At 36.2% G+C, this 13,731-nt stretch overlaps 1 protein-coding gene across 5 annotated transcripts in view; it reads right to left on the minus strand.

Annotated features, from left to right (window-relative positions):
• Positions 1-1,202: 1,202 nt before the first annotated feature.
• Positions 1,203-13,731, minus strand: part of UBE3A (ubiquitin protein ligase E3A) — a 93,011-nt gene continuing 80,482 nt past the window's right edge. For all 5 annotated transcript variants that reach the window (XM_065906847.1, XM_065906844.1, XM_065906848.1 and 2 more), the window contains 6 exons: positions 13,488-13,693; positions 12,747-12,911; positions 11,160-11,315; positions 10,991-11,064; positions 4,128-4,271; positions 1,203-3,121 (listed from right to left, as the gene is read on the minus strand). In XM_065906847.1, coding sequence (XP_065762919.1) covers positions 3,001-3,121; positions 4,128-4,271; positions 10,991-11,064; positions 11,160-11,315; positions 12,747-12,911; positions 13,488-13,693 — 866 coding nt within the window. In that variant the 3' untranslated portion in view covers positions 1,203-3,000. The remainder of the gene's footprint in view (positions 3,122-4,127; positions 4,272-10,990; positions 11,065-11,159; positions 11,316-12,746; positions 12,912-13,487; positions 13,694-13,731) is intronic.

Consider the following 13,731-nt stretch of genomic DNA (forward strand, 5'->3'; position numbering starts at 1 on the left):
GAGGCTCTAAGAATCTTTCAGGAGAGCTATTTTAGTGGCATAGCAAAAGTTTTAAGCATTTCTCACAGGGGCACATCTGCACCAAAATCGTCCTGCAATTGGTTAACAAATGCCAACTACTGCATGTGAACAGTAAAGGAGGAAAAGACCAAGGCTCCGCACTTCTCTCTCTGGACTCCCCAGGAAATTCTCCATACACTAACACTATGGGTAAAAGAAGGAAAGAGGAAAGAGAAGTTGCGTTTTGAATCCTCTATTGGCTCAGGGAAGGAGCAGGAATGTTAAGAGATGGTCCTTAGAGGCTGATGGAAGGTCAAAAAAGATACCTGAGGTAAACAGGTTAAGGGGATCATGACTACAGATGGAGTAGCCTTAGGAAGACTACCCTTCCTCTGAGTCTGCATGAAATTCTTGAGAAAACCCCTTAAAAGGGCCTGAAATCCCAGCACACTCATGTTCTTACAGGAACAGAGTGATGGTGCCAGGTTACAGTCATCCTTCCTGTCTAGTAAGATGGATGTGTACCGATAGGGAAATGAATACTATCAGCAAGTTTTGTTTGAAGCTTGATTTCATGTATCTCCCTCTTAAGTTAGTATGTATCCCAAAGTAAAGCTACAGAAATTGTCGTTGGATTTTATCACACAATTAAGCAGAGCCCAGTAAAGTTTCGTCACAGGCTGTGACTTTATTGTATGCTTGAGATATTCTATGATGATGATATGTAGGAGAAACTGTGTATTTCATCTGGAAAACCCATTAGTTTTCGGTTTTTTATTTCCTCCAGAGTTTCCTGGTGATCTGGGAGAAACAGTACTTTATAACACAACATCCGGCATAGAGGGGGTAACCACTGTAGTCAAAATTTCTATTTGTTCCCTCTTGCTTAAGATACTGTTCAGTGAAATTTTTGTAGACAGTAGTGGAAAGGAGGCAATGAGAAAAGAAGTGGTAATGTGCCCAGGACAAAGAGATACTGAGCAACTGAGAGCAATTAGTCTGGACAACCAATGAACTTTTCTCTTAAAATATTTTCAAGGGTAGGTTTATTTTCAACTGTTTGTTAAAAGTCTATTTGATATGAATTCTATACCTGATGATCTGTACTCAATGACCATTCAAAAACTTCACACAGATGTGATTACAATTGGATAACTTCAATACTGTAGTGATAATAAAACTTGAGAACTGAAGAACACAAATTTCTTCACGAATTTATTATACAAAAAGCCCCCAGAGTATTTGATTTCTCGTATTCTTTCATTATACACAAGAAGCACAGGAATGAAAGGCCTTTTACGGTGACTGTAGTAGCATGAGGGTCCCTTGAATCAAGGTAGTGTACATACTTTTAACAGTGTTCTCAAGGCTGGCCCAGAAAAACCCCATGTTACCTTATCACAATATGGAAAGCAATGTTTTCTTTTTCCACTAAATTATGGTGAAAATGTCACTGTTTTATTTAGCATTATGGTACATAATAGTTAAGTCTCAATTACTAAAAGAACTAAAATAATTCTGAAAGACATCCTCTTTCCCCTTCCAATGATTGCAAGCTGTATTTTTCCTGCCAATTTCAAACAAATCATCAAACTAATCTGTCACGGTCACTTAAAACAATCGAGGTACAAGCTCAGCACATTAGCTGTAACTTGTAGTAAAAGGATATATCAACATGTCTCTCCTCAGTTAAAAATACATAATCCTTTTATTTTATATTGCAATAAAAGAAAGAAACATCACAGACACAGACTAGAAAGGGGAAACTACTTACTTCTGCATGTCTAGTAATTTAAATCTACCTGTACTTTTCCACAGTACGTGAAAGTAGTATTTAACACTTTTTGAAATAAACTTTAATCTTTGGGGACAGACGAAGTAAATAGGACTTAAGAGTAACAGTTCCATTCATTTCCAAGTCTCTGCTTACTGTATGATTAGGTAAAACAAGGCACAATAGCCATTCTTTCACTATGTCCCAACACTGATCATGTGCCTTGATAAAACGGCTGACTGGCTAAGCTGACGACGACAAGAAGGGAAGACTCTGGATTGTCTATTTAACTGTGGTCGATAGGAGGTGATAAAAAAGTTAAGTGCACTTTCACATGCTTTCCGCTTATAATAAACAACAAACTTCTTATCTTTCTTGCAAAGGGTTTGACTATCATTTCTTTTGGCCAAATGCACTTTTCCCCAATAAACTTAAAACAACAACAACAAATCCCTGTCCTTCCATATACTAAGAAGGAGCATTAGCTACTGAAACAGTTCATTGCAAGACACATGAAGACAACATACTGTGGCATGAGTTGTTTTTAATTTGTTGTGCTGTTACTAAAGTAAAGTTCTGAGGGCTGCAGTTAAACATTCCAAGTTCTCCCTTCCATCTTTATTGATTTTAAGATTTTTGCACAGAAAACTCTTTGGGGACTAGAACAGCAGCAATTGCATCACACTGTTTTCAAACTTCAAGTTTCAAAAGCAAATTGTTTAAAAAAAATACAGCTCCTGATTTGAGTTAGATATACAGGGACAAAAAAAATAGCACATACTTGAAGGTTACATGGTCTACAAATGGTGGCAATATTTTCCTTGGGAGGATAGTTTGTTGGTATATATTTTTAAATATGCAAAAAGGCTCAACCTCAAGCAGTAATAAACACAAGCAAAAGTGATTTAACCCTTAAAATAAATATTCAGAAAAACCTCTCTGTACATACAAGTGAAAGAATAAGTAACACTTTCACGCAAAAAAAAAAAAAAATAATAATAATAATAAAGGATTTGTTCATATAGTAGCTGAAATCTGCTGTTCCAGCCCATATATCCCCAATAAAGAAGGGAGGCACAGACATAGGTGACTACTGTGGTTCACTACTTAACAGCCTTTTTGTACTGGGACACTATCACCACCAATTTTATCCCTCTTGTTATACTTATTAAAATTTTAAATTTCTTCTTCTTTTATTTCTTTTTCTTTCCATTTTTTATTTTTTTTTACAGCATGCCAAATCCTTTGGCGTAAGTGATGGCCTTCAGCAATCTCTCTTTAAGTTTCTCTTTGCTTGAGTACTCCGGAAGTAAGAGGACATTAAAGCAAGTGTGAGATGTGGGTAACCTAGAGAGAGGGAGAGACAGGAGGTCAGCCACGCAAGCACGCTCAGCACTGAACGGTCCTGCGTTAGATGGTGCACACGCTGAGATGGTTTGCAAAGCACACTACTCATTAATGCAAGTCATAAAGATAAACTTTGTGATTTTGCCATACAGCTACCAAACAGCAGTCTGTCTTTACCTCATAAATTACTCAGTGCTAATAACGATGATGGCTGATGATAACATATTACATCCATGAAGTTACTACCACATACCAGATACTGTCTTAATAGGTTCTTAATCCTGAGAGCTCATTTAACTAAATTTTCTCACAATAACCCTACAGACTGTCAGTTTCCCCACTGTAGAGCTGAAATCACTGAACAGTAATATTAAGTGGAGACAATACTCAGATCTCAGTTTCAAAATTTCAGTCTGGGCCTTGCTTATTTGAAATACTCCCGGATGACTATGTAATTGATTTGATAATAAATAAATTTACATTAATATCAAACAATATAGATAATACTAAATAATATTAAATAATGTAGAATACTAAAAGAAATGTTTCTGTACATTTAAATTATTAAATATACTACTGCTCACATACGGCCACTACACACCAAATGTTAACTTGCACAATAGAGGAAACACGATTAACATAAGGACAACGAAATTGGTGGTTCTAGCATAATCTAGGGCTGAACAATCTTGTGAACTTCAACTTGACTCTTCTAAATAGACGACATAATGTGGCTTTCAATTAAAAAATTCTCAATCAAAAACTTTAAAAATCATACCAACTTGTAAAATTTCAAATCAAGTGAACTCTGCCATTTTTAACCCGCCCAGTGTTTAAAATTTTTCTTGAACATTAACAGCAAAGTACTGGCTAAACTAACATTTTATGTGATTTGGAAATTTCTATTAAAAACTGCAAATGTGCTCAGAAGCTTCTGGATAGATCACACATGTGTAATAATATGGAAGCCAAGGTTTTCAGTATATAGTCACAATTTAATAATTACCTTTCTGTGTCTGGACCATTTTTGGCTATTATCATCTTCAATTTTCCTAGTCCGCCCACAGGTGCCCTGTCTGTGCCTGTTGTAAACTGCAAGAAGAGTCTTTTCTGCTCATCTGTAAATGAATGAACAATTTCCCAGAACTCCCTGAGAAAAGATAAAATACCAATTTTAGTTTGGCATTCATTATTGCTAGCACTAATTTAAGTTTGTGATTTGCATTAAAACCATAATAGGAGATAACTTGGAGGTCAATATCAAGGGCCTGTAGGTTCTTTTCTGGGGATCTAGGACCTAGGACTTCCACTCATGCAAATTTAAGGAAACTATTTTCAAAAATATAAAAGCTTCTGTTCATCGCTACATTATCTGCAACAGTAAAAACTGGCAACAACAAAAGGAAACAATTACATCAACTGTAAATATATAGTTAGTAAGAAACAAAAGATATAAGGCAAAACCAAAATCCTGTGAACTGAAGATGACAGCTATGTCCTATGTCTACTCATGCCTTATGCAACTTCAAGGGGAGAAGATCAGATACAGTGTAGGAACAAAAGAAAATACCTAAAAATACTCATACAAAAGTACACAATTTTTATATAAACTAGAATACTTTTATCAATAGTATGTGTGCTGTGGAAGGGGAATTGGGGGTTATTCTGATATATGTATCATATGCAATTATACTGAGAATAATTTAATCCCTGGCATTCCTAAAACCTATGTGATATAAGTCAACATTATAATGATGCTTGTTAAATTTACTCTAAAAACAAAATGCACGTTCATTAAGAGCAATCTTGAAAAAGAGCAATTGAAATCTATACTTTCAATAATAAAGTATCCATAAATTTAACATATACAGTTTCAGGTATACATACGCATATATCCATCCTTTCTCAGATTCTTTTCTCATGATACTATGAAATACTGAGTGGAGTGCCCTGTGTCATATGGTAGGTCCCTGTCGATTCTCTCTTTAATACACAGCGTGTGTATGTTAATCCCAAATTCCTGAATTATCCCTTCCCCACCTTTCCCCTTTGGTAACCATTAAGCTTGTTTCAGTTGGTATGTTTCTGTTTGGTAAATAAGTTCATTTGTATCATTTTCTTTTTTAGATTCCATATATAAATGATATATGATGTATCTTTCTCTGATTTACTTAAGTGTGATCATCTCCAGGTCCATCCATGTTGTTGCAAATGACATCATTGCATCCTTTTAATGGTTGAGTAATATTCTTGTGTGTGTGTACGTTTTGTGTGTGTGTGTGTGTGTGTATCTTCTTTATCCATTTCCTCTCTCAATGGACATTTCTTGGCTTTGTAAACAGTGCTGCCAAGAATACTGTGGTGCACACATCCTCTTGAATTATGGTTATCTCTGGATATATGCCCAGGAGTGTGACTGCTGGATCATATGCAGCTCTACTTTTAGTTTTTAAGGAACTTCCATGCTGTCTTCCACAGGGACTATAACTATTTACATTATTATCCCTATTAGCAGTGTAGGAGGGTTCCTTTCTCTCCACATACTCTCCTAGCGTTTGTCTTTTGTAGATTTTTTGATGATTGCCATTCTAATCTGTGTGATGTGATACCTCATTGTGGTTCCGGTTTGCACTTCTCTAAAAATTAGTGATGTTGACTAAAAGTCATGTGATTTTTGTCCATCTGTATGTCTTCTTTGGAGAAATGTCTATTCAGGTTCTGTCCATTTTCTGATTAGGCTGCTTTTTTGATATTGAGCTGCATGAGCTGTTTGGATATTTTGGAGATTAATCCTTTATTAGTCTTTTCTATTTGCAAATATTTTCTCCCATTATGTGGGTTGTCTTTTTGTTTTGCTTATGGTTTCCTTTGCTGGGGAAAGCTTTTTTTTTTTTTTTTTAAGGTCTCATTTGCTTCTTTTTGGTTTTATTTTCATTATCTCAAAAAGATATTGATGAAAGTTATGTCAAAGAGTGTTCTGCTTATGTTTTCCTCTAAGATTTTTATAGTACGTATCTTAAGTCTTTAATCCACTTTGAGTTTATTTTTGTGTATAGTTAGAGAATATTCTTATTTCATTCTTTTACATGTAGCTGTCCCATTCTCCCAGTACCACTTATTGACAAGACAGTCTTTTCTGCACTACACTCCTGTCCCTCTGACACAGATTAACCAACCGCAGGTGTCTGTCTCTGGGCTTTCTGCTTCACTGACCTATATTTCTGTTTCTGTCCCAATACCAACTGTTTTGATTACTACAGTTTTGGAGTCTGAGATCAGGAAGCCTGATTCCTTCAGCTGCAGTTTTGTTTCTCAGGACCGCTTTGGCTATTCAGGGTCTGTGTTTCCACACAAAGTTAAAAACTTTTGTTCTAGTTCTGTGAAAAATGCCGCTAGTAATCTGATAGGCAGGACTGAATTGAATCTGTAGATTACCTTGGGTAGTATAGTTATTTTGACAACACTGAATCTTTCAGTCTAAGAATGTAGTATTCCTACCTGTTTGTGTCATCTTCAATTTCTTTCATCAGGATCTTACAGTTTTTAGAGTATAGGTTGTCTCCTTGGACAGGTTTAGTACTAGGCATGTAACTCTTTCTGATGCAACAGTAAAAGTGATTATTTCATTAATCTGTCTTTCTTGTCTTTCATTGTATTTCATTATATAACAATGCAAAAGATTTCTGTATATTAATTTTGTATCCTGCAACTTTACCAAATTCACTGATGAACTCTAGTAGCTTTCTGAGGAATGCATTTTAATATTTATTTGAAAGTGCTTTCCAGAATCTTGACAGAAAATGTCACACTTCCTACACACAGTTACAATTCTAGTTTTTGATACCCTAGTATTCCAGTATGCAATCTCTCTTACCAAAATGTTGGTATTTCTGTTGGTGCAATGCCATTATTTCTAACATAGATTAGCAGCTTTATTAGAATTCTTGGCTCTCTCCAAAGTCTTGCCATTTCTCTTCCCTGACATTCTAATATCCTCCCCAAACCTCCCACCCATCTAGAGAAAACAACTTAAAAAGAAAATACAACAGGAACCTGAACATGGAACATACAAGCACATCTCTCCGTTAGGAAGGAAACAAACCATACCACAGTTTAGGTTATTCCTTTTCGGGTGGCTGGCAAGGAAAAGCAAGTATGCAGTAACCCAGAGCCCTCTGTCAGGGCCAAAAAACCTCCTCACTCCTCAGGAGTGTTCTAAAGCCTAAATGAATCAGCCACATCTGAAGAGGCAGACCAACAGGTGCCCTTGAATAGAGGAGGCAGATCCTAAAGGAAGTAGCAGACCAGCAGTGGTTGTCGAGACAAAGTCAGCTGTTCCTTTGGCTCTTTCTAAAAAATTAGAACTTAAAACGTTAGGGTTACTATCAGTTTTTATCATGAAAATACTGAGAAAAATTCTTGTCTTCCTATTAAGCGTTATGTTCTACATTAAAACTGTTTATATACACCTGAGCCCATACTAGCAGAGTCCAGGAAGAGCTGTGTGGAAAAGCAGGGTATGCAGAACAACATGGGCTGAGGGTCACCTCAAAAGGGCAGGTAAGAGCACTGGCGACAGGACAGCCTGTTGGACCAAAACGGCAGTGTCATAATGACATCGTGCCTTTCGGGGGCAGGAGGCACCCTGGGAGACAGAAGCGTCCCTTAAGATTAGCTTCTGGCTGCACATGGATGAAAGCAGCTGACAAAAGTGGCCCGAGTTAAAGATTCTGCTAAAACTGCCAAATTCTCCGCAGAAATTGTGACACTGTCTATGTCACAATGCCATTTCTCAATTAACAGGCAAACAGCTGAAATGAACAACACTGGGTTTGGAAAATTGTAGAAAAGGAGATATGCATGTATATTACCACTGGGAGTGCAAGATGTCACAATTTCTGTGGAGAATCTGGCAATATTTAGCAAAACTACATACATATATCTACCATTTAGTTCAACAATCCCACTTTTAGCAGCAATTCCCAATTTGATGATGTTTGATGTTATGTATGGAATAATCCATTAGTGAAATAATCCACTGTGACCTCCAATAACAAAGAGCTGGAAATAATTACTATGTCTATCCACACCACAGGACAGTATTGACCCATTCATTTTTTACTACCAAAGTAAAAGATGTAAATAGGACCCGGGGTCTCCTAATAAAACAGCCAAAATATCCAGCATACAATCCAAAATCACCTGTCAAGCCAAGAATTATGAAAATCACATGAAAGAAAGAAAATCAACCAATGTCAAACACTGGGATGAATAACATACTGCAACTGACAAGGATTTTAATGAGGTAATCATAAAAATTATTCTATAAGCGAATGTAAGTGCTAGTGTTTCAAAACTGAAACACCAGAAACTAAGTCTTAGCAAAATATTTAAGTTACAATTAAAAAAAGAGCCAAATGCAAACTACAGAACCGAAAAACATAGCAAGAGAAAAATACTAGATGGATTCAATAGTACAGTCAAGATGACCGAGGATCAAAACCTGAGCAAGAGAGAAAACAGACTGAAGAAACTAAGAGCCTAGGTACACACGGAACAGTGACAGATGACTGAGCACTGGTATCATTAGAAGCATAGAAAGGAGGAAAGAGAGTGGGACTGAGAGAGAATTTCAAGAAATAATGGCTAAGAACACTCCAAGTTTGAAAAAAGACAGAAGCATACAGATTTAAGAAGAAACTTCAAACAGTATAAACAAAACTGGTCAGAAATAAAGTGGAAATCACCCTCTGACAAAGGAAAATTAAAAGAATTAGTCATTAGCAGATCTGCCTTTGAATACTAACTAAACGAAGTGATAAAAGATGGATTCTGAGGAAGATGGAACAGAAAGAGCAGAAACGAAGGGACACACAACAGACTATAATTCTCATGAATTTTATAAATTGGATTTGATGACTGATAGAAAAATTACAACATCACTGATATTCAAGACAATTGTATTTAAATATGGGGAAAGTAACAGATTCAAATGGAAACAAGGTTTCCATATCTCACTGGAAAAAATGTTGATACAAATACCAACAGCAACCATGAAGAACACTGTACTAAGCAACACACACAAAAACAGAACACCAAAATCAAGAAGAAACACTTAAAAATGTTCAAGTAACTAAATAACCCACAAAAGGCAAAAAGACAAGGAACCATGAGGAGCAAAGAAACAGAAAACAAATAGCAGACTTGAGTTCTACCATATCAGTAATTACCCTGAATACAAATGGTCTAAACACAACAATTAAAGGCAAAGACTGACAAGGTAGATTAAAAAATATGACTCAGCTATTTGTAAGAAACTCATTTCAAATTCAGAACATTGATAGGTTGAAAGAAAAAAGAAAAAGATATATCATGCAAACAAAGTGCAAAGCACAACAAATCAGTAATGGTTACATCATATCATATTCAGAGCAAAGAAAAGTGCAAGACATAAAGAGAGACCTTATATAATGGTGGAGGGATAGGGAAGGGGAGCCAAATTAGGAGTATGGGATTACCTACAAACAACTACAAGTAAACCAGATAAGCAATAATAAGGATTTACTGTACTGCTCAGGGAATTATACCCAATCTTATAATAACATATAATGAAATATAATCTGCAAAAACACACATGCTGTATACCTGAAACTAACACAACACTCAAATCAACCATAATTCCATAACATTTAAGAAACATTCACATACGATGTTAAGGTAATATCTCAAGTAGGAATTATGTTATTCTAAAAGAAATACAATTAAGACCTTAACTTAAAAAATAATTTCTCCATGAAGAGCAGCACAAGATACCTTCAACTATTCTCAGAGAAACATTAAGATACCACAAAGTCATAACTATCTGTCATCAATAATATCACTAGCAGAGACAGTGCTGTGATAAAACTGTGACTCACAAGTGAGGTTACCCTTTGCTGTTGTCATCCATGCTATTTCAACTCTTAGAACTTCAAGTAAATAGCAGAACCATAACTGCTAAAAGTAAATAATTTCACCACTGCCACTAGGAATGACCAAAGGTATGCTAAACAGAGAAAATATCAATAATTCACACAAACCAAAGTGAAAAATAAAACAAAGGAAAATAATAAAACATAAAATATTCATTTCTTGATACAAGTGATACTCATTATAGACTTCCTATACTTTAGTCTTAAGAGTGATAACCTTCAGAGACAACCTCCAGGAATGCTTCCTCACCTCACTCTACCAGTGACAGCCAAAAGGGCATTTGTCCCTTTATACCCCATCTCAGCAGGAGAGGAAGAAGCCTGTGTCTCTCAGGACTGGACAGTAGCAAAGAGAAGCAGATGGTACACAGCAGGAGCAACTCCCTGAGAACAGTTAAGACTAGGAATCTCTTCTTCCTGTGAGAATCTGGAGCCAAGGTCTTCAAAATAAAATACAAATTCTAGTATGCACCTTGCTACGTAATAAGGATTAAATCAAAGAATATACCATTTCACACAAAAGGTGCCTCATATAGGGTAGGTAAGTAACATTCCCCAGAGTTCAAAAGAAAGGAGAAGTATTCAGAAGAGGCAGTTCTATCTTCATCATCATCTGTCACTAAGCGCACTGCAACAGAATTACTAGGAATATTAGACACTTTATACCCCAGTGCAGAAGAAAACATGCCCCGTACATAAAACATTATTCAGGAAATAAATCACAAGATTAGCAATAGGAACTGGTGATTATATTACAAATATACTTTTAATTTTATACATTGAGAGTTTGTGAGTTTGCTTAATTGAGAAATAAAACCTGGAGGCAAAGGTCTAAAGCATAAAGCCTACACCCCTTTGGTGAATTTTAATTCTTCCTTTTAAGAATTAAGAACCTCACCTAATCACAACAGAGTCCCTGGTATAGCCACCGTCATATTCTGTAGTTTCTTCTAGTGCTTGGAAATCTAGATTCTGCAAATTCAAGAAAACACGTCTTAACATCTACACCACACCATTACAAACAATAGATCAACAGAAGATATTTCTGGAAACCCTTGCTTTCTTACCCGGCTTCCACATATAAGCAATTCAATTTCCTCTGGTCTGAATAAGTACTTTAAAGGAGATTCATTGGTCACCATATGAAAACCTCTCCGAAAAGCCTTGAACTGTTTTTCTACCGATTTATTGAGAATGTAGTCAGAATACAGATTGACAAATTCCTGCAGAAAACATTAACCATAAGAATGTCTTATGATGCGTAATACAACAAAATACAAGCTACTGGACTGCACAATGTTTTTATTTTCCCAAAGAAAACACAATCAAGAATATTTTTAAGAATTCAAACTTTACACACACAAAGGAAAATACCTTTAACAATTTCACAGCTCTCTCTAATAGACAATGTGTTAGTCACTCATTCATGTTCAACTCTTTGTGATCCCATGGACTGTACCTGGCCAGGCTCCTCTGTCCATGGGGTTCTCCAGACAGGAATACTGGAGTGGGTCACCATTCCCTTCTCCAAGGAATCCTCCTGACCCAGGGACTGAACCCAGGTCTCCCACACTGCAGGCATATTCTTTACACTCTGAGCCACCAAAGAGGCCACATACACAAAAGTTTCAACTTCTATATTAAACAAAACTAAATATAAAAGTTGGGCCTTGATACAATTTTAAAGTTCTCTCAATTAGGTCATGCAAACACAAAAACATTTAAACCATTTATACATCAATTTATAAACGCTAACATTTTTAATAGAGTGCAATGTACTGGAAATGAGCAAACAAGGAAGTTTTTCATGTTTCCTATTCTAGAATATTTGGGAAGCTGCCTACTGTTCTCTGTTTCAACAAAAATATCGGTATTTCACTTGGTGAGCAAGCTATTGTACCAAATAAAAAATGGAAGATATACTCTGTATCCCATCTTAATTATTTTTTCAAAAATTGTATTAATATAAACATTCTTTTTAAAGGTTTTATATATATCATAGTTCCCCTGGGTTGTATTCTGAGTTAGTCCCCCGTTTCCAGATGCATACTTTTCTAGTCAACAGAAAACACAAAACTGATTTCTTTAAAATATTTATTCTTCAGTACTTTTCAGATATTTATTTAAGGCACGTGTATTTGTGTGTACATTAGAAGCAATTATTGACCATTTGGTTATAAGGACCTTCCCTAGTTCCTACCCCCTTACAGCCTAACATGAGAGACAGCCTTCTTCCTGCTTCACACCACAGCCACACCGAGCCAGGCACCATCTCCCACTCGGGGCCTCTTTCTTTAGGAGGGGTTCAGTGCCCAACCACGTGCTGTCATACCAGCCTTCAGTCAAGGTTTAAAGAACTGTGGCTATTTCATTTACAAGAACTTAGTTACTTGATTTCTTTGTACAGATGACATTAGAAACTTCTTTAAAAACTACAAGCATGTGTGCTTTCCCTGGAGGAGGGCATGGCAACCCACTCCAGTATTCTTGCCTGGAGAATCCCATGGACAGAGGAGCCTGGCGGGCTACGATCCATAGGGCCGCACAGAGTGGGACACAACGTGAAGCAGTGCACGCACAAACGCACACATATATGCTTTAAAATTCTGTTATTAAAGAGACAAAGACAAGGATGACATAAAAACATTTATTACCTTTCTGTTTTCATTGGTAATTGGAATTTTATCACCATTTTCCTTTAGATCATACATCATCGGATTACCAAAAAGATCTGTCTGAGATATCTGGAAAGTGATCATCATATCATCTTCCACATTCCCTTCATACTCCAGTAAGTCTTTTAAACTCTGATATAGAACCTACCAATCACAAAAGGAAAAATTAAGGCTACCACAGAACTATAAAATACAACAATATGTATCACTCATCTTGGGAAAAAGATTAAAAAAACAAACCAACAGTAAGAATTAAAGCACAAACATTACCCCTCTTCTAGTAGTTTCTATGCAGACATAAAGAAAGACGGTTAGTCACTGGTAACGCCTACCTCTGCTGAGAAACCCCACACCAGCTGCTCTAACGAGACCCTTAGAGGCATCTCAAGGGTAAGGAGGGGCTGGCTGCAGCCAACAGAGCCCCTGACTAAGGACAGCTCTGACTTAACCCAACAATCTCATGATTCCATTAAAAAAAAAATTGGAAACACTTTTCTATAGAATCAACCTTCCCTCTGCAAAGCTGACTCGCTTGTAACAAGTTCTCCTTCAAGTTTTTAAGTGTTTATGGCATTTCAGATAGATAATAAAACAAGTTTATCTTACTAGGTATAAATATTAACAAAGATTTCAAATCAAAGCTTTAAAAATTTTATATAAATTAAATTCTATATTTGCTTTTAAATAAAATCTAAAAGAATAAAAAATGACAAGACTTACAGGATGAGAGTCTCCCAAGTCAAGAAAAGTTCCTTTTTTCCCCATTAGCTTCCTGTAGACAACCATGGGAAAATGTACATCCAGTATACAGTTATTGTAAATAGCCAAACCCAGTACTATGCCAATCAGAGTGAACTGACCCTCAGTTTCAAAAGAGGATGGATTAAACCAAAACAACTTTGTAGATTCATCATATGTGAACATACCTGTAAGAAATGATTTTTTAGAATGCATTACTTTCATA

This window comes from Muntiacus reevesi, chromosome 15 (assembly GCF_963930625.1).
Source record: "Muntiacus reevesi chromosome 15, mMunRee1.1, whole genome shotgun sequence".
Classification (NCBI taxonomy): domain Eukaryota; kingdom Metazoa; phylum Chordata; class Mammalia; order Artiodactyla; family Cervidae; genus Muntiacus; species Muntiacus reevesi.